This window comes from Leptinotarsa decemlineata, unplaced genomic scaffold (genome assembly GCF_025532065.1).
Source record: "Leptinotarsa decemlineata unplaced genomic scaffold, Ldec_3_MD MMD2_tig00001621_RagTag_RagTag, whole genome shotgun sequence".
Classification (NCBI taxonomy): Eukaryota; Metazoa; Arthropoda; class Insecta; order Coleoptera; family Chrysomelidae; genus Leptinotarsa; species Leptinotarsa decemlineata.
The window spans coordinates 3,104,577-3,127,353 of NW_027412566.1; the positions used below are offsets into that span (position 1 = coordinate 3,104,577).

The following is a 22,777-nucleotide window of genomic DNA, read 5'->3' on the forward strand; positions in this document are numbered from 1 at the left end:
TCTGAAGTCAAAATGTGGCACTCTGGTCTACTTTCGGAGATTCTGCCAACCAAAAGTCGAAAAATTGACTATTTCAGGACCTCACTTCTGGTGTAATAAAAACTTGTAAAATGACACCTTCTTTCACTATTGCATACTTAGTACCTTCATTCACTTCCATTTTTACAAACTATATCATTATGGATCAAAGAATGTAAACGTTCACGGCCGGCGATAGCTGTGTGAAAGCAATTTTCTCGGTTTTCTGGCCATGAATTGCAGGTGTTTGAGCCTGACGTTTTGTCTACTACTGCGGCAGACATCGAAGGCGATGTAGTAACGCATTAACTAAGATGCTTGTATTTGGCTCTGGTTTTATATTATTAGTGGGCGTGGCTTGGTTTCTATCAATTGAGGACAGGTAGCCAGATTTTGTTAATGTTCATTGTCTTTATTGAAATTATCCCTGTTTTTGAACCTCTATTGCCTCTTTATATAAGTACTCTTGGAAAGTAATTTTGAATTCTATCGAGTATTACTGTATCTTTGAATGAGATAATGTGGGGTGTCTTCTTTGTTGAGAGCATGTTTGGCTACAGCTGATTTGTCGGTTTGTCCCAGTCGACAATTTCTCTTGTGTTCAGAGAGACGGCTATCTTCACTCAAAATTGAGACAATATATAGAAAAGAAGAGGTAATGAACATCAATGAAATCTCGCTACCTGTCCTTAGAGGTACACAAAGAAAGTCAGGTAATCCAATTAAGATCTGAGCCTCGACCAGTAGGAATAATAACGGGTGATTTTTTAAGAGGTATATGATTTGATTTTCAAAACAACACGAAAAAATTGATGAAATCTTTATTGGAATCGATGAAATTATCAATATAATTTAATGTTTGAAGATGATTTCATGTAAATATTGTCCGCGGCTCCGCTCTCTAACATATCAACCAGTATTTCACGTATAAATGCTTCAATATTGGCTTCCAGAGCGTCAGTTGTTGCTGGTTTATCTCTGTAGTCATGAGTCTTAACATGAACCCACAAGAAATAATCCATAGGCGAGATGTGAGATAAACTGTTCACCGAAGGCGGCTCTTAATTGGGCCATTGTTTTGCGTGCCGTGTGGCATATGGCACCGTCTTGTTGAAACCACATGTCAGGCATGTCCATTTTGGTCAACAAAAAGTCGTCAATCATCACACGGTAGCGCTCACCATTCACAGTAACGTTCCGGTCATTGTCGTCTTTGAAGAAGTACGGCTCGATGATGCCACCGACCCATAATCTACACCAAATAGTGACTTTTTTGGGATGCATCGGTAGCTCTTGCAATGCTTGTGGCTGTAGATGCGGCAATTTTGCTTGTTAACGTATCCATTTAAACAGAAATGAGCCTCGTCGCTGAACACAATTTTTCGATAAAAATGTGGATCTTTCTCCAACTCTGCCAGCGCTCATTCACCAAATGTTAGACGTTGTGGGAGGTCGTGTGGCTTCAATTCTTGCACCAGCTGTATCTTATAAGGTTTTACACCCAAATCTTTTTGCAGAATTTTCCACGTAGTGGAGTAACAGAGACCCAATTGTTGCGAATGGCGGCAAATCGACATTTCACGGTCATCACGAACACTGGCGGATACAGCCGCAATATTTTCATCAGTCCTCACTCTACGTATGCGTGATGGTGGTTTAATGTTCAATAATGTAAACTGGGTTCGAAATTTAGTCACAAGCTTCCGAATAGCTCCCTCAGTAGATCGGCGAAACTGCCTATGAATTAGAAGAAGTGCACGATGCACTTTCTTCACCGAGCATGCATTTTGATAATAAAATTCAATAATTTGCAAGCGTTGTTCATTCGTAAGTCGATTCATGGTTAATTTATAGACCAAACTGAACAAGTTTGACATGACAATGGCATGATTCACGCGTGATCTGTCAAAAACAGTGTTGGCAAAAAAACCAGCAAAAAAATCACTCATTTTAAACCAGGGTCAAACAAGCAATGTAGTTGATGCGTTTGGGACAACGGGAGCACCAACTCGGGCACTGCAATCGTTACCACATTGCCTTTTTGTGTCTACTGCAGTAGTAGACGAAACGTCAGGCATAAAAATCTATAGACTACGGCCAAAAACATTGGAAAACAGCTTTCACACACTAGATGTTTGTTCTAGTTCTCAGTTCGTACTGTTTCGAATCGTCCTAAATCAGTAAGTCAGTTGTGGTCTGAAAATATTTATGCGGCAACACGTTCAGTATTCAGTTGGGTGACTGGTTTATGATTGTTAGAAACAGTTCCGACAGACAACCAAAACATGCCTTATATCATAATTGTGTACGAAAATAAATACAGTCTCACAAGATACTCTCTCATTAGTTATATTGGCGGTGTTACGATTTACGCATTAAAAATAATCGATAATTCGAATATCATAATAACTAAAGATATCGAATCGAGTCTTGAGTAACAAGAAATTCTTATTCTTCTTTTTCTAATCATATGGTCGTTACTTCATTATTAGGGCGCGTTTGACCATATTATGAATCAATTTGACATCGCAGAAATTAAACATAAACATAGAGCTGTTCTCGATTGCTTGTACCAGAACCACAATTGTTTCACATATTGTCATTCTCAAGTCAACCGCTGCTAGAAGGTGTTTTTGAAATGAAACATTGTAATTCACAATAAACACCATAGTTCAATCTAATAAGGTGAATGCACATATTGAACAAGTACTGTATTATCGAGTGATTTTACTGCGCATTGCGAGTGATTTATAATTCGTATGATAATTCGATTATTCAAACAGTTCGATTACTAATAATTCGATTATGTCTATCACTATTACGGAGTTATTCAAGAAAATGAAAGAGCTGTTGTCGAATTTATACATATATTAAGAATATGGGAAATCCACCTTCTGTGCAATATACTGGTGCAACACGTTTTAACTTTAGATACGTGATCAGCGGACAAAAGTACGCTGTTCATATAAAACTTATTTTTTAAAACAGCGCGACGCATACCAGAAACAATTACCATGTGATTACAACAGTCATTCATTAAGAGGAATCGACATTATGAATAATTGGACTATTCATTAATTCATTTAAGTAACATTTCTGTACCATTTTATTATTTAAACATATATCTATCTACTTTAATTTTTATTCCAAATTGTCCAAATTGCCTACGTACTTCCTGTAGGCTTTTGGTTGGAAAATTACTGAAAAAATAAATTTTTATCTAAACTTATCCAAAGCAGAGCAATCTACCTATTTATAACAATTAAATTTAGACATACGGTTAATTTGTTGCCTGTTTTGATATGATGAGCCTGCTATATTGTTCAATTATCGATAATTGATGTCTAAAGTATTTTTCTGTGAGTAGCTTTAAGTGGTACCTAGACAGTATTACTTCCAAAGTGACTTTAAATTACGTGGACGTGGATATAAACTTTTATGTAATTCGTTCAGAATGACAAGAAATCAATTTGATGGACATACAATTATCGAACATACAAATAGGAAAAGAAACCTTGAAAAACGTTTCAAATTCTACTTCATTATCATTCACTGAGAAGTTCGGACAAAAAATGGCTTTTGGTTACCCGAAAAATTTCTTTCAAGCTAACCAATTTCTTCAAAAAGTTGCCGGAATATGGTTTCCAGAAAGTGACTACAATTCAGTCTTCAGAATAATGTATCTACTGTACGTTTTGTTTTTTTACGGTATATGTTTAACATTTTTTTATGGCACGTCGATTATGCTGAGCGAAAGTATGAAGAATCTAGGCACTTTTGCTACCCACCTGGGAATCTTGCTGACTAATATAAACGGGCTAATCAAGGTCTTTATCCTGGCTGTACGATGGAAGAAAATTAGGAAAGTAATGGGTGCATTGCAGAATGAGAGTTATCGGTATGTCTCGTTGGGTGAGAGCGATCCAGGCTTTTTGTTGACAAAAGAAATGAAAGTCAACTCGGTGAGTTCATACTTGGTGAGTAGCTGTCTCTGTAACATCGAAATTGAAATTTGCGACATTCGGGAATCACACCGCTATTTATTTTACTTTCACATCATTGTAACACATTTTTCAACAAATGTTTTGTAACTCCAAACTCCCAAGGAACCCATCACTTAGCTTACATAACAGTACACAGGGTGGCCATTACAAGACGGTGCTAGCAGAATAAAATACATTATCAAATCAATAAACTATATATACTTGTTCTGTTCTGTTCAAGTAATAATGTTATATCTATAAGTCCGTCATATAATATTAGCTCATCAGCACGGGGAACACGCATGGTTTTTTATTCTTTCAAATAAATGATTTGATCCTCAGAAATCCTAATCAGTTAAATTTCTCAAGTTTTTTTTCTGTATTTAAATTTTTAAATAGCTATATTTTGAACTTGATTTGACCTTGAAGGCTAGCGCCACTCATGATTGTCTCATGAACATTCAAAAAACCTGACTACAACTACATCATTACTTAAACTTTCTACCTACTGATAAACAATAGCAAAAACAATTCCTCAAAAGCCTTGGATACTTGAATTTTGACAACTGAAAGGCCCTAATTTGAAGTCGATTTGACCTTGAACACTAGCGCCACTCATAGTTGTCTTATGGACATTCAGGAAAACCTGACTTTGACCATAATAATACAATAAACTTCAGTAATAATTAATAATCAGTAACAATGAAAAATTAATTGGAATTCCTACCCTCTGATCAACAATAACAAAAACAATTCCTCGAAAACATCCGATATTTAAATTTTGACAACTGAATGGCCCACTCTGTGGAAAATTAGAACTGAGGAAAGTAACGATCCACTTGGCCACCAGGTACCGCCAGAGGTATGTTTTTTGGCATGTTCAAAAATTATATTTGTAACTCCAAAGAGTTTTCATAGCTTTATTGGGGGTAATGTACTTGTAGAAATGAAAATATTCCAAACCTGAGTAGTGCTGCTGCCAACATAAGAGATTTTTGTTTCTTGTCCCTTGTCTTCTTGTCTCGAACGAGACAAAAGAAGATTTTTCTCTTGCAAAATCGTCTCTCGAGAAAAGACATGCACAGCACGCAAAAAGCAATCTTATTTTTACTCTCGATACTAAACGAAAAATAATTACTATATTTTCAATTTCTCTTTGATATGATATCTGCTCTTTCTACTTGGCTTTAAGGTTCAAACACAATTTTCTGCGGACTACCTTTTCTGTGCAAATAAGTCACCCTGAACGATTCCTGTGGGTGTGAAACGTAATACCTAGAAACCCCATACCTTGTTTAGGAAACAAGAATAACATTTAGTTTCTGGCTATCATAGACTATGCGTTCGAAGGGCAAAAAAAAAGATTCATCTGTATATTTCGTCTAGTATACTTCAATAATTTTATGTACATACAAATATACACATCAATCATACCTACACATGCGCACACAAACTTGGTGAATGTTTTCAGTCAAAAATGTATTGTACATATGTAATTTTGCAGCTTCTCGTAATGTATGGATTCACCGGTATCTCTGGAAACCTAGCAACTTTAATCAAATTGACTACAGAAATAAGAGGAGACGATACATTCGAAACTACCAATAAGACTTGCGATGATTTTTTGTCCTTTATGTACAAAGCTCCATTTGATACCGATACAAAATCCCACTGCATTATAGCATCTATTATCGTGAATTTTGGAATGCTAGCTCAATCAGTCATTCATGCAAGTAAGAAACATTAAATGTATATTCTCTCGCTTTGAGTGGAATCAAATTCGTCTTACCGTACGCAAACAGTTAAAGTTCCGGTCTGAATTAGTGAAATTACGGCAGCTGTTCCTCAGGGTAGTGTTCTGGGCCCTACTCTTTTCCTTCTGTTCGTTGATGATATCTCGAATATGAATCCACATTATTATACGAGATTTTCATTATACTTAGTTCGACGGTGAGGTGAAGGTTTTTCTTTCAACGAAGGCAAACCGCGTACAAATGTTTCAAATTATTGATGAGAGATGAGACCAAGAGCCAGAAACATCTGTGAGTCTGTTGACAGTTACCCACCAAAGTTTCAGCCATTTGGGACGCGCAGTTGTTATGTAACAGTCGTTTAAGTGAGTCGATGTGACATCGCGAATGTTCATCAAATGGTGCTAGACGACCGCCGAATTGGAGTGAGAAATATAACTTTTTCACCGGTATACCTCCGCTAACCAGGTCCAGGCAAAAACTGCCTTCGTTGGCTTCATCAAATTCCGAGCACACAAGTTTTATGCTGAAGGAATCAATCGACTATTTGTGTTACGTTAGCAGAAGTGCACTGATTCAAAAGACCCTTATTCCGATTAAATTGAATAATTGTTCGCTCATATATTATTATAGTTTGAATTAGACTCATAAAAACGGGTAAAACTTTTGAAACAATCTAATATTTCAATTATGTAATGTTCAGCTCATGACGGCTTCTTCATCGGACTGGTGATTTGTCTGAAAACCCAATTTCGGATCATCGGAGATGTATTGAAGGCAATCCGGGAAAGAAGTTTGGAAAGCATCGGCCTTCCAAGGGATTACTCTATTCTGCACGATGAAAGCAATCCCGTTCTGGAAGAGGAATTGTACGGACAACTATCTCATTGTACTGAACATTTGAAAATACTATTGAGGTGAGTATGGGTACTTTCCGGATGGTTGTCAAAAAATATTTTTTAATATTCTATTTTTCATCAAATAACATTTCTATACGGGCCAAAATAGAGCTTTCCCTGAAATTCCATGAACTAATTATTGTTCAAACATAAATCAAAGTTAATATTGACAGTTTTTGCAGTTTCTAACATATGCAACAGGTGGTGTAACTTTTTTCTTCATTTTGGATTCGAAAAGCCTTTATAATACCGATTAGACGTGGGCTTGAAGGCTTTTTTGAGCTCTGTTTCAATAGTAGCTGAGATACGAACCAAGTTTGGGCCCATTACGACCTACCGATGTAGATGATCAAGAATACAATACTTAACATTATCCTGACATGAGTTATTTTGAGAAATAAATTACTTTTTAATAACTGACGTAACATAACGTCAGATTCCGCTTCAAAACCAACCTCACGCGAATTTTCAATCATCAGGAATATGTTTCAAATCATAGTTGATGTGACGTCATCGTTTCAACGCCAGAATGATTATATTTGAATGACAGACGAACACGTTTTGAATACATGAACGCAAGAAAACGCCTATGGTTTCACCCCGTTTGACGGTAGTTACAATAAGTTTGTGTGCGATGTTCCGATGTTATATTCCTGCAAAATAACACCAAATTCTGATTCTTAGCGTGGTATAATCATTAATAAATGGTTCATTTCTATTACCAAAGTACTTTTCCCCATATAAAAACAAGTTCCCCTATTATATTCGTTGTAGAAGCCCCATATTCTTTTGTTAGCTCCTATAATTCACGTAAAAATGTTTCGAGAACTGAAATCTGACACTAAAACTCCAATTCCTAATTTTGTTACAGTGTTCGAGATGACATAGAGAATATTTTCACATTCGTACTTCTGATACAAACCTTAGCTTCGCTATTAATCTTCGCATCCTGCTTGTATGTTGCCTCTGCAGTGAGTATAAAAGAGATTATACCTAAATCGATTCAAGAAACTATACAAAAGAAATGTTCAATAAGGTTATATCATACATTTTATTTTTTTTTAGATTTCTATGACCTCTGCTGACTTCTATGCTCAAATAGATTTCTTCTTTGGTGTATTCGTACAATTTTCTTTCATGTGTTGGTTTGGAAGTGAAATAAGCGATGCCGTAAGTAAAATATTTTATGAAAAAAAGTTCATATGAACGTCTGACCTAACTTGCTTCGTTTCCTATTAACGGGGTTTCAGAGTTTCACTAAAAATATTGTTCTTTTATTAATAATTCACAATTACACACTGACAAAGGTCCTATACCAAACAGTCCATTGTTATATGAAACAACATTCTTTTGGAAATTATCAAGAACTTTCACGAGAAAATTTCAGGTCGATTTGAATCCAAGAAGATGTGGGATTAAAAGTGAATGTGTATTTAGCCCGTTGGATATAAATACATGACGTTCTGTCACAGTAGAATAATACAACCAGTAGGCTCTCTTACCACGTGACCCGCCTGAGTTGTCGAGGACCTTCAACCGCTCTTAGGATGACATTCTCATCCTACGCGTTTAGTGCTGTAGTATCGAAGGATTCGACGGTCCCACGGCCATCGGATTAGTTATAATAAACGAAATTGATATTGTGTTTAGTTTATTCGCTGTAGTTTTTATTGTTTTTAGTTTTTGTAGTTGGTTATTGTTGTTTGTTTTATTATTAAATGATTAGAAAATGGGAGATGTGAAAAAGACATTTATAAAGGAGTCAGAAAATGTTTACTGTTTCAATGATTGCAAAAACAAGGCCTACAATTGTAGTGAAAAATTTTATAGATTCCCGATAGATCCCAAAAGGTCAGTAAGTACCTACCTAATGAGTTGTTCAATCTGTATGATTCTAGGGCAAAAATATGATTGGAAGCATGTTGCAGACCTGATTTGCGTAACAAATTAGTAACACTGTACAAAAGCAATTATCGTTTATGTGGCATTCATTTTGAAAATGATGTGATAATAAGCAGCCATAAGAAAAAACTACGACAGAATGCTGTACCAACGAAATTTACTGATATAGTTATGATAATATCGTTTATAATGATTATGTTATTAAACAATACCTTTTACTGTTTTGCCATTTTCAATTTTAGGAACCTCTGAGACAGACGACACATTATCATTAGATTTGGCCGTCCCTTCTACTTCAAAGTCATTCCCAAATTCTTATTTTTTGTTATTTCACATGAGTACTTATTTGCAACACATTATATTATATGTATCTACATTATTCAAGACAAGAGCGAAGAAAATGAAACAAAAAGAAAATACACATTTAAAACTGCGATGAACATTTTCGTAAACGGCCAACGGCCGGATTTTTTGCTCGGGCTGGCCGGAAGGCGATGTCAATACATTTGTGGACCGCATGTTTCAAGGGTTGGGCTCTTGAAGAACCGGTGAAATCGCCGTACGGAATAAGTAACTTACCACAAAATCTTTTATAATATCTTAAAATTTCGTATTTATATGCGCGCACGCTTATGGTAAAAGAACGATATCGGCTCCGCACTTCATTTCGAGGTCACCAAGAACTTTGTGAATTTATTAATGCAAGTAGTGGGAGTTGACTTACTGGTTGATTATTTTTACTGTGGTTCAGTGTTGGGTAATAACAGTTTCGCTGAAAAGTTCATAGGCTTATTATATTATCCAATATAGTTGCTTTCGAGGGCGATACAACGATTATAGCGGTTATAAAATTTTTCGATACCATTTTCAAAGTACTATTTGTCTTTAGCCTCAAATTATGCCTGTTTCAACGAATACCTTTTCATCGGCGCTGAATTTCTTACCTGCGAGCATTCATTTGAGGTCTGAGAACAGGAAAAAGTCGTCGAGGGCTAGATCTGAAGAAAATGATGGATGCGGAAGTAATTTAAAGCCCAATTCATTCAGTTTTCGCATCGTTTTCATTGATTCGTGACACGGTGCATTCTTTTGATGAAACAGCCTTTCTATTTCTTCAAATGAGGCCGTTTTTTCGTGATTTCGTTGTTAAAACGCTCCAGCACCACTATGTAATAGTCGCTGTTGAGAGTTTTTTCCTTTTCGGGATAGTCGATGAATATTATACTATGCGCATCCCAAAATACTGATAAAATAACCTTGCGAGCCGACTGTGGCGTCTTTGCGTTCATTGTCACGTATCGACGCATGAATTCGGGTTTTTCATGGCGGAGCAGCTTCAAATATCGCTCAGAAACATCAATTCGTTGTTGTTTTTGGTGGATTGTGAGCTCGCGCGGCACTCACTTCGAAAAGAGCTTCCTCATACCCAAATATTCATATATAATATGTCTTTAGAGCCTCAGCTATCTCGGTCAACTTCACTTTGCGGTCATCCAAAATCATTTTCGTCCTCTTTTGGAGCGTCCACTGCATGCATCGTCCTCGGTGCTCATTTTATCTCAATCAAACTTAGCAAACCACTTCTCAACGGTTGATTTTCCTGGTGCAAAGTCCGAAAAATGTTTATCAAGCCAAGCCTTGGCTTCAACAGTATTTTTTGCCAAAAAGCAATGCTTTATTAACACACGAACTTCATTTTTATCCATTTTCTTCAATCTAACATGTTCTAAACTAAAAACTAATAGTCCGACAGCTGTGAAGTTTATACACATATCTTTTAAAGGTTAGATTCAGCTAAAAATCATATGCATTCAATACTAGTATCGCCATCTGTGTGTTAGCCTATGAACTTTTCATCTAGTAGTATGGCTCATCTCCTGAAAGCACCAACTTGGTTGGTGCAAGTTGCGTGGAGAAAAACCGTTGCAGTTATGGTGTTTGGGAGAAGTGCATGTTTTAGAAAATTGGGAACTGAACTGGAACTTTATTATTTCAATATTTTTTAGAGTGAAAAGATTAATTTGTCGCTGTACGAAAGTGACTGGCTCAGTTGCAGTCCTAGATTCAGGAAGTCCATGATTTTCACCATGATTCGAATGCAACGATCCCTGTATTTTTCCATTGGAAAGTTTAGTCCGCTCGACTTGACTACGTTGGTTATGGTGAGTTTTTACAAACTTTGAACACAAAAAAAAACAATCTAAAATTTCTGTATTGGGTTCTAAGACGGTCATTTTGAGGGGGTTTTAATCTAAATCCGATCAAAACTCGACAAGGTACGAGCAATTGGAAGGTTTTCATTTCGCCAAATTTACATCTGTATGGCTCAAATTTGGCATGAATATGTGGGCAAGATAGCGCCCGCCAAGATAGCTCTCAGGGAGCAAGAATCTAATACTTATGTAGAAATGTTTCAATTGACACGTCAAGAAGAGTAGTTCGACCACGCCACTGAAGACGACCGCTGCAATTGCAGTTGAAACGTTTGGAGATTATAACCAAAGGAGATCACGGCAAAATCAGGAAGCCAATCGAAACATTAACACTTATCGTTATATTACGACCAAAATTACACAAAACTTTGCGAATTGTAGCGTATATGTTATTCTGATGTATAAGCTGTCTTCATGTAAAGTTTCATCTAAATCCGTTCAGTCGTTTAGGCGTGAAAGAGCCACAAAGATACATTTATCCATCCTCACAAATTTTCACAATTATAATATTAGTATAGATGTTCGAGAATATAGTTCTCATAGATTGCGTCTCTGTAAGAGGATATAGTTCTCTGACGATCCCATAGATGGCGTCTCTGTAAGAGGACATAGTTCTCTGTCGATCCCATAGATGGCGTCTCAGTAAGAGGAGATGTCATTGCCCTTCTTTATTTATGTTTTCCACTGTTCAAAATGGAAACTATTTCATCACTTCATTTTCCATGATTGTATCTACTAAACCCCACCAGGTTAAATCCTGTTAGTACCGTTTTCTCTTTTTTGGATAGCACGCTCGTATCGAACGGACGAAATCTCAATCTGTTAGTCGTTTTATTCTATTAGTTGTTTTTTCATTTATTCTGTATCATCGTGTAATATAATTTTCAGGTCTGTCGTGGGTCATTCTCCTATTACATGTTATTCAAGAGTGTCCAGTAATGAACCAGGTGTCCTGGAAATATAACTAGCACAGCATTTTGCACCTAGCTATGAATCAACGGAAGTCACTCATTCATTATTTATAAATGACATTCAATCACAGATAGACAGGTGTTTATCTGATTGAATCAGGAACATTAAACATAATTTGTGTTTCTTAATGCAACCAAGAAATACACATATCAGTGAAAATGGAACAATATCACCGTAGATTGCAATGTAAAAAAATACAATATAAACCTCATCCAAAACAACTAGTTGTTTGATTTTCAAAAATTTACCACATTACAAAATTTATTGAATTGATAGAGGTACAAGGGCGGTCTGGAACGTTTCCAACTTCAACATGAAGATGGCAGCACCAATAAATAAAAGCTGGCGAATTTCGTTCTCCATCTGACAGTTACCAAAGTTTCAGCCATTTTGGACGCGCAGTTGTTTGATTGAGTTGATGTGGGTGTTTTTATAAAAAAAATATTGAATATTTGTTTTTGAAAGGCAATACGCCTACGCAAATCAAAGATCAATCAATCAATACTTTATTTTCCTGAGACTTTTTTACAAGCATGGAAATCGTCACATAGCTGCTTCTCTAAAGCTTGGAACACTGTACCGAATCTGAAAACTGTACACACCTCAGCAAATTTTGATGCTTTATAAAAGCTCAGATCAGACCTTTTTTTGTTGTTCTGATGTATGGAGAACATACCCTGAAGCTGCTGGATTCCATTCAGAAAAGAGCCATCCGCCTGACTGTAGACGCGAACATCACTTGACAACTACTTTAGGATCCGTCCCCGAAAAGGCATATAAGCTCTTATTATGTACAAAACAATCAACACATTCTTCCTTCAATGAAATTTGGCAATCTTCCAAAGAAAGGAAGGAGGCAATCAATTTAAAGAATCAACTCTATGGAAAGATGTGTAGATCATGCAAAGAAGTAACTTTCAGACACAAACTGGAGGAAAAAGCCCCCTCAAAACAGCTTTTTTTTCATATAGGTATACATTGAATTACAGGAAAAAACGAAAAACACTCCCCTTTATTCAGTTTGTAATCCAAACATTCCTTATGTAAGTGAATCGGATATCGTTCACAGGATTCCTACTCAATATAATTAATGAAAGAAATAATATTTCACTTACATGAAACACTGTCATCCTCACTGCTAGACATCCGATGTTTTGTCGTAAGACACTTGTTTTATCGTCTCTTCAGCACCAAATCTGGATAATATTGTAAAGTGATCCACTCAACTCATTCATAAAATTACAACTTTATGGCACAAACGAGTTCAATCTACTCATGTCATCGATGACAGTACGTAATGACATTCGTTCGCTTATTTGATTCAATAACAGCTCCCAGCCATAGGAATTTTGTTTGAAAGGGGTATATTTTTAGGAGAGATCAATAAACGGTTTCAATTCAGTTCAAACCATCACCAATGGCAAGTAGAAACAGCGCCCAAAGAATGCTTTTACTCCGCGGTTTCATCTAACGTAAAATCTGTCAACTCGCAATACTTCTAAATTCCCGTGTCTAAAGAATTTGTGGAAACATCGTCAACGTTGCTGTCAGTTTATACACATCGACGCATGTGCTGTCAGATCGAAAATCGTGTGCACAAAAACGCGTTTCATTTCAAAATAAATAACCCGGTCGGCTGCAGTGTGGTGGATTGTTTTGTGAGTGTTTGTTGTGCAGTCGTTCGAGTCTCACTATTGATCTCGTAACCTTCGATTCATTGCTCTAAAGGTAAACAGAATTCAAAACAAATACGTATCAGCTTGCCCTCGACCTGCTTATTCAAATATACGATTCCATATAATATTCGTCAATACATCAAGATAAATGGGTAGATATTTATTATTGAGTGAGTTTTACTTGACGATTTATTTTTGTCATTTCGAAATAAATTATATAACAGAATCGCAGAAAGGTCTGTGTATGTCAACGTAATTTTTAGAAGAAAAAAGACCTACTTCACCTGGAAAAGGTGACGGTGTTGCAAACACGGTGTTGCAAGAAAAATTGTACTGACATCAAACGAGAGGTTTATTTGAAGAAATTATTTATTAATCTATTACCAATGAAACTTATTTCAAGAAACGTTTATGGTCGGGATGGAAATTACATAAAAAACACGCAATGATTCAGTAACAACAATAAGTATTTCGGAATAAAGTAAGTCAAATAGATTAATCTGTAGATGCATAAACTCCTGATAATCAATGCAGGTATTTTAGTTTTTCTTGTATGAATTTGTTTTTTCTATATTTTTAAAAATTCAGGGGCGGAGTTGTGGCTATTGATTGAGAAAAAAAAATCAAATGTTTTTGTAAAGTTTGTCCTCATATTCAGAGAGCAAATTATACCATAGAATATACCCTCAGGGAGGTTAAATAGGTACTATATATTGAATGTTGGTTGTACTGGAACCAATATTCATTTGGCAGGTTGAAAATAAAGGCAAAGGTACTTACTTAGCACTGATGCTCTCCATGGGGGATGAAACTAGACATACTTAACCCTATGATAATACGTGTGTCTTCGGTTTGTTGCACAAAGACAAAACGACCAAACTGGTAGGGGCAAAGATTTTCTTCTTTGGTAGTAACGCGGCTAATGAGAAGCACATCAACAACTGCCTTGAAGACCCTCGTGAATCTTTTCACAAGTTGTGAGCCAAAGTGAGTCAATATAGACTAGAAATTTAACCGATATACAGGGTATCAGGCAAACATGAATGTCTAAATATGTGGGGGAACGACCATAGAGTACAAAATTCTCTTCCGATCAGAATATGGAGCTACAAAAACATATAACATTAAAACAAACAAAAGTTTTGAAACAACTTAATGTAAAGTCCCGTTACTCAAAAGGTCCCTTGCAAGAAAGCGCGGCAAAGAACAAAACAGACCTTCTGATCTACCTCTTCAGAGAGTTAGACATTTTGCCAACAGAGACCATACCGATGGTCGCTTAAAATACTGAATCAAATTTGGAATATATTGCTTTGCTACTTTTTCTATAATATTTATATTGAGTGATTGGGTAACTTTAAATTCAATAACCTTAATTTAAATAACAGACTGCATCAAATCTAGTTTATCATGCGTCAACACTTATGAAGTCTTGAAAGTTTTCAATTCCTACATTTTCTTGAAAGAATGTTTCGAAACATTTTTATCAATAAATCAGCGACTTTTTATGAACAAATAATATCAAGGAAATGCCTATAGATATTTTATATCTCTCCAAGAATCAGACTGTAGTTGACTGTTCAAAAAATCAGATTAATGTTCAAATTTCGCGAGCTACGTGAATTAAATTTTTTATGTTGGTACACTCGTATCGAACATTTGTTCACAGTTTCAGTTGTTTAAGCATGTTTAGTTTGTTGGTGCTACCGATGAAAATGTTGAGAAAGTGAAGAAAATAGTTATGGTGAATAGTCGAATCACTTATTTGGGCATAAAGCATGTGGCAGCGAAGTTCTTTTTCAAAATTGCTGAATTTTGACCAAAAAAACCCGTCGCTTGAGCATCGCTCAGGAATCCAGAGACGCTTACAACGGTCATAACTGGTGACGAATCATGGGTATATGGAGGAGAGCCAACAACAAAAAAAGCACGCCAAATTCGATAAAATGTCAAGGTTTTGTGCACCGTTTTCTTTGACTACCGTGGCGTAGGGCATCAGGAGTTCTTGTCACATGGTCGTACGGTCTATAAGGAGTAATATCTTGAAGTTATGCTAGTCTGGTTCACATGTACTCGATTTAGCTCTTTTTGCTGACATTTTTCAGTCCTGTCCAAAAATTACGACCAAGGTGTCATTCGATTCGTATTTTTGCCTAGAAAGTTTAAGGAAAGGTACGAAAACGCGCCGATAAAAATTACAAAAATTATAAACAATAAAGTGAAAAAAAATATCTCGGAAAATTTTCAAAATTTTGGAAATTTGAAAAAAGATTTGAAAAGATCAATGAATGGTATTTGTTTATAATAAATTTATTAACAATAGCTGTAAAAAATTTAAAAAAATATTATTAATTAGTTTTTAGCCATGAGACATTGAAACAATAAAAAATTAAAAAAAAGATGTGTAATGTATTTTTTATAAAATTATAATTATCAATTGTTAATAAAAAAATCGAAAATAACAATTTTTTTATTTTGGCAACGGTAATCTATTTTTTTGCCTATTAAGGATAACTTCACCAAAGGAAAAAAATGCCAGGGTTTTAGTTTAATAATTATAGGGATTTTTATATTAACTTTCAATTCAGAAAAAGTTATTAATTAACAAATTTATAATTAACGTTAAAATTGGAATAAAATTTTTTTGACTTTCAACCTTCGAACTAACGAAAACTTACACATCCCCCGTCATTCGTCAGCCATGTTCTGAAAATCATTTTCCTTCCTTGCTGTATTTTTTCATAATACGATTACTAAGGATCTCATGCAATGGGAAATGTTCCTCCTGACGAAAATCAAGTAGTTTGCTTAAAAGAGCTCTAAAACAACGCATTTTAAACTTATCATTTTAACCTTTTTCTTAAAAAAATTATTTAAATACTTAAAAAAGAGGAATGAAATAATGCATTCAACATTTGAAGGGATTCGTTTCTATTTCACCATTGGGCAACATCGGTTATAGCCGGTTATAGGACAATTTCATTGTCCTTTATTACCTGTATGAGACAAACAAACATGACATATCTCAGAGACATTCTGTGACATATGACATTTTGTGCACCTAACCTATTTTCCTCTATATAAATACATAACAAAACAACTGTTGTTGATGTGGCTTGTGGAGGTAGTATTGAACTATAATTTATATTTTACCTTAATTGTTGATTTATAAAGATAATCTTCCTTTTTTAAAGCAGAATATCTAGGTACGTATAAATTATTCCAAATTGATATAGGCGCTGTTGCCAATATGTGAATTAGAAAGAATACTTTTCGAAGTTAATTTGAAAAACTCATGAATTAAACTCAACTTCATTTTGTTCAGACTTGCATTCGCTGTAATAACTCAAATTGAGGAATATTCTCCATTCTCGAAATCCACATTCAAAAAGAAACTAAAAGCAAAATTCAATATGTGATCAGAAGAATTGAATGTATACATTACACTATTATCTTGTTGTATACTCCTAACAATTTGTTTCATCACACAATCTATTTTTATTTGGTTCAGTTATTTTTAATTTTTTTCTTATAATGCATATTAAGTTAAGGGTAAGAGTAGCTAAAAGCTAAACTTCGCCTATTATGTAATATTAAATACTGAATAAAGTCGATTATTATTATTTTTGACAGCGTATATTAATTGGAGATCGATTTGTTTTAGATTTTCTGATGATGTTGTAGAGTTATAAACTCTTGTTAGGAAATCAACTTTTCATAACTCTATTATGGAGCAGTCGTCCAAAAATCCATTTGCTTGAATTTCTTAAGTTAATTCTTCTATTTTAATTTTTACTCAGCATTTTTGTATTTTTTTCTCGCATATCATTGAAATGCCGTCGTCTCTCGAAAAGAAAGTTTATTGTCGAAGAAACAGATGAATATTTTGAACGAAACCATTTGGGATGTTTCGAGTAGGTACTCATTGTTAACACTTTTATGGATTAAGACAAGGGGCCAAGTGGTTGACCTTTCTAGACCATTGTCAGCGAGAAAGTTACTTCGAATACAATTTTTAGCCGAGGCATTCATTAATTCGGCTCTGAGAACCGACCGAGAACTAATCCTAATTGTTCATTTGTTGGTGTTGTTAATAAATTTTATTATTTTTAAACGCTGTGTTCGTCTGATTGATATCAGTGTTACCTACTAGTGTAAGTGTTACTATAGTAAAACCAATAATGATTGAGAGTAAAGCGCGTTGTCATATCTAAATTTTACGTTACCAGTTTATAGCAGAATCAAAATATAGTAAGCAGTAGAGTTGTAGGTTGTGGCAAATTATAGATAATATACAATACTAATACGATTAAAAGGTATTATTTATGACAAAAATCAGCAATGAGCTTATAATGAGTTATACTTATACATTTCCTGATTACTGATCAGTTAAAATTCATTATTTTCTGTATAGTGTTAGATATTTATTACAACTAGTGGCAACGCTGTACGCAACGATATTTCTGACTTTGTCACTTTACCGTAACTTCCATCTCATCGTTGCAGTCCTCACTAATGTACTTGCAGCCATGAGCGTATCATTGGTTTGTGAATTATACAGCGTGAATTGTACGTTTTACAGTTAAGTTAGTCAGCAATCGACGTGTTGTGATAACAATTGGTGAAAATAATAGTGCTAATAAGTGTTTAAGCGTTACATAATTATATTTCTACACCGTTCTCAAACTACTCAAAAAATGGGAGACATGGTCGGGCCTTCCACGTCGAAAAAGGTAAAACGGTCGGAGTCTCGGTCGGTAAAAGAAAAACAAATTGTACTGCGAGTATTTCACTGTCTTGAAAGAGATCATCAGCCACCAAAAGATGACTTTGTGCATATGTGCTGTAATTCTACGTGTGTACCTCCGAATAACCAACCGGGCATTTCTACATCATTAAGTTCCACAATTACAAAAGATAAATTAGTTAGTTGATGATATGTGCTCTGATTATACCGGTGTACCAAAATCATCGATTTACAAAATACTAAGAGAAGCAGAAATTCATGGGGACGTACAAACGCCAAAAACTAGTAGCGGACGAAAAAAAAACACAGTTGATGAAGAAGCCAAAACCAGTATACGCAGAACTATTCACAGTTTCTTTTTCAGAAATGAGCTGCCCACACTACAAACAGTTCTGGAGGCACTTAGCGATCATGAATTGGTCCCAAAAATGGGTAAAGAAACTTTTAGGAAACTTGTACACGAAATGAAATTTACGTACGGAAAAGTTGACAGGAGAAGCATTCCCATTGAAAAGAAATAATAGCATGGAGAAGAAACTATCTAAGAAAAATTGACGAATTTCGGAAGCTCAAAAAAAATTGTATTCATGGACGAGACATGGGTTAACCAAGGACATACGGTCAAAAAAGTATGGCAGGATGGTAATATAACAAGTGCACGACAAGCCTTTATTGAAGGTTTGTCAGTTGGGTTAAAACAGCCATCTGGAAAAGGTAGTCGTCTGATAGTTACGCATATAGGAAGCGACAGTGGATTTTTACCAAATGGTGAATTAATATTTAAATCTAAGAAAACAGGCGACTATCATGAAGAGATGAATGCGGAGGTGTTTGAAAAATGGTTTGAAGGCATCATTCAACTTGTGGAACCTGGGTCTGTCATCGTCATGGACAATGCCCCATACCATAGTCGACATTTAGAACCATTACCGAAACAATCATGGAAAAAAGCAGCAATTCAAGAATGGTTAATTAATAAGAACATCCAATATAACAAAGATAGTTTAAAGGCAGAACTACTTCAGCTAACAAAACTACACACGTAAGTAAAAGGATATGTGGCACGAGAAAACAGAACATTTAAATTAGTGGACGTGCAACATCACCTACAAGAAGCTATTCGAACTGTTTCTGCAGAAGACTGGAAGAAATGCATGCAGCATGTTTTAAAAGAGGAGCAAAAAATGTGGGACGTAGACAACCGTATTGAACACAATATTGAACCAATCATAATTCACTTTGATGATAGCGGTAGCAACAGTGACGAATCTGAGGTTGAAGATTAGACGAAAATTTGTACATTTACATTTATATTATATTCTATTATCAAAAATTTGTAATTTGTATTTTCTAGTACCCCTGACGATGAGTTTAAGTTACTCGAAAGCTTGAGAATAGTTATAAAGAGTTCACTTATCAATTGCTGCAACCCAATAGTGAAAAAAAGTTATATATATATATATATATATATATATATATATATATATATATATATATATATATATATATATTACGATATTGCAAAGTTTTAATGAAATAAATAAAAAATGTGTATGAATATTTTAACTAATTGTACTAAGAATTTTTCTTTCATTCTTAACCCTCTCAAAAATTAATAAGCACGCCCCCGATTTGCTGTCAACTGGGCTTACTTCTACTCTCAATCATTATTGGTTTTAGTATAGCCATCTTGACCATTTATATTTCTATTTAGATAAGATTAGATTTGGATTAGATTTTTTTATTATTTGGTATGACTACGTTATCCTGAGGGGTTTTTGAGTCTCAATATTAATCAGTCGAACGATTGATCTATTTACAACAGCCGAGAAAAAAATGTTTTCGACGATAAATAAAATTGAAACATTTTTGTTTGAAATAACCTGATTGTTGGTCTGATGAAGAAATTTTTCGTCGTTGATTGTTAAAATCGATTTCCCCAACTTTATTTTTCGTAAAACCATAGTTATTTATAAAGATAGATCGACGGCCAATAAAAGATAATCAGTTGGTTCGTAGTTTTTCAAATAGAGGTCAGAACATATTGATCTTACAATTCGAGTAAATGTTTCAATATCAAAGTCGAATGAATCTTATCAAAGTTCATCTGCAGGGGCTTCAGTTAGAATCAATTCGCTTGGAAACATGTACCAGGGATGACGAAAAACAGTTTTGTTTAAAGAATCACGTCATTTTTACTTCAATTGAAGAAATATTCAATCATATATTTCCAAAGATCATGAAACGACACGGTGTTTCGGTGGCAGTGATACGGAAAGAAAATATTGATTTCTAGGATCGTGAGAAAGCATTTTTCACTAAAGCTGGCCATATACGATGATATAAAAATGAAAATCTATACCTACTAATATTATAAATGTGAAATTTTGTGAGGATGAACGGAATTCTTGCTGCCTGAGAGCTATCTTGACGTGCGCTGTCTATACCGATGGAGTTACAAGCAGATAATGTACCGTTAGATTGTTAAATAGTTCTAAATAAAAGTCCGTGGTAGCATACAGTGTGTCCGCAAAGTATGGCATAAATTCGATATTTTCAAAAACCAAAGGTCGTTTTACAAAAACCTGAAACACGTCGATTTTTAATTTTAATATTCTACATTATACAACAAAATTTCATTATACAGGATGTGATGTCGTCATCGGTAAGTTTTAGACAATCCGTAACGAACTGATTCCGAAAATACATGACACTTGGGGTCTAACGGACAGAATTCGAAAGATGTGCGCTTAGAAAATAAATTTTATTGATATCTAATAAAAGTAGAAATTAATTTAATTATTTTATATTTTTTTCTAATGATTAATTTCACAATAGGAAAATAATCCGCAGTAATAAATACATGACTTTATTTTATATATTCGAAATGTAATCCTTGCAGTAGTTGACAGCTACCTAAAGTGGGTACAAGATATCCCCTTAAAAACTAAAGGTATGTTGGCCCGTCTAAAGTACCGTCTAAAAGTAGGGTCTAATGATCCCGTTTCTTACTATGCCAGCCCATACATACATTTGTGTACAGAACTAAATAGGTACCTCTCGCTTGTCTAGGTCCGCGATGCCCTTGAAATTACTTATGAATGTAGTGTGCGCATTTTAAAACTTCCTTAGAGGTTTGCGATCGCGGGCCGCAGTGTTACGGCCCGAGGGGCGAATGCGACCCATCTCCTAAAGATGCCAACTTGGTTGGTGAAACGCGTTTCGAGAAGAGTATTTCAGTTTGGTGTTTGGGAAAACTGCTTATTTTGAATACATTCGAAGAAAAATTTCTTCACAATTGCAAAATTTCTGACGCACCCTGTACATTTATTCTCAACTCGTTGAGTGTATGTTTAAATATAACAACTAATTTTTTCAGACAAGAGACAGTCCGCGTACTTTGGACTATTGCGATAATACAGACATTTTTACGTAACGGGGAAATTATTGATGTAGTGGCCGGTTATTATTTTTGATTGTAAGTTAATCTACACAGCAAATTTATCTGATCATGCGAACATAAGAATCGAAATGCATGATTTCTAAATGTGAATAATACCTGACGATCATATCTGATCCTTTTTTATAATGGGAGTGCCCAAGCGGGGCACTAAAGCGCGGCAAATTAATATACAGGGGGATACCTTGTACCCGGTTAAGTACATCCACCAAATATGAGCCCCATATATAAGGCCGCCCGTGAGAGATAAAGGATCAGATTAGTAAAAAAAAATGATCATCAGAAATTCTCGAGCGCGTCAGATTAAGGTAGGGTCAGTTAATTACCTGCTAAAAAGTATATATTCCAGTAATCTGACAATTTGAGAGTGACGTAAAGAAAGAGGAGGGCAGCAAAGTTGTAAAAAAATAACGTCATTTCGACATCCTCGACCGTAGCAAATTTTTTTCATTTTGAAGGAAATGATTCAAGGATAACGAAAAATATATAATCTGACGATTTCTGCAAGCCGAAATGACAAAAATTTGTCGATAAAGTTTAATGCGTGCAGCTGTGTGATACCTATATTTCCCTCTCCGAGTTTCTATTCCTCTATTCTCTATTAACTTTTTCTCTATCTATTACTCTCTTACTCCGCCCCACTCTGAACTCTGTTGCCATCACAGCTGATCACAGAGACTCGTTCGTGATGAAGATGAAGATGATGATTAATTAATCAATTAATTGATGGATGTAGCCGTTACTACGTGGTAGGAAATCAATTGATTATAAAAAATTTAATTGTTTTGAGTATTTTTTTATATTATTTTTTCATAAATACAAGTATTCTACTTAAAAAACATACACTTATTTATTTGCATGCTATTTCCTGAGTTTTTCAATTAAGTTCAATGAATAAAAAAAATAAAAAAATATATTGTTTATGTCAGATTAAGCGAATCCCTCTAGATAATCGTCAGATTATGAGACAGCACGTCTAAAACATAAATATGAACCATATATATCTTAATCTGGCGCGCTTGATCATTTCAAAATGGCAAAATTTTTTGCATATTATAATAATAGCCGTGAGTTTGCGTCAGATCGATTTGTTGCACTTAACACCCCTTAGAAAATCTGACGCGCTCGATTAAATTTTTTTTTCACTTTTAACTTA

The 22,777-nt window shown here is 35.0% G+C and overlaps 2 protein-coding genes across 4 annotated transcripts in view; both read left to right on the top strand.

Moving 5' to 3' along the window:
- The first annotated feature begins 69 nt into the window (after positions 1-69).
- On the top strand, positions 70-11,975 carry LOC111505320 (uncharacterized). 2 transcript variants are annotated; one of them, XM_074176188.1, is made up of 7 exons: positions 70-3,995; positions 5,506-5,734; positions 6,456-6,669; positions 7,523-7,622; positions 7,717-7,821; positions 10,560-10,715; positions 11,655-11,973. In XM_074176188.1, exons 1-7 carry the CDS (start codon positions 3,492-3,494, stop codon positions 11,703-11,705), a joined length of 1,359 nt encoding a protein of 452 aa, XP_074032289.1. In that variant the 5' UTR covers positions 70-3,491; the 3' UTR covers positions 11,706-11,973. The 2 variants fall into 2 exon arrangements, with proteins under 2 accessions (XP_074032289.1, XP_074032290.1); XM_074176189.1 differs by lacking the exon at positions 10,560-10,715 and having other exon boundaries at positions 11,655-11,975.
- A 1,333-nt stretch (positions 11,976-13,308) lies between these two features.
- Positions 13,309-22,777, top strand: part of PCB (Pyruvate carboxylase) — a 50,210-nt gene continuing 40,741 nt past the window's right edge. For both annotated transcript variants that reach the window (XM_074176186.1, XM_074176187.1), the window contains exon 1: positions 13,309-13,466. The gene's annotated coding sequence lies outside the window, so the exon portion shown is untranslated. The remainder of the gene's footprint in view (positions 13,467-22,777) is intronic.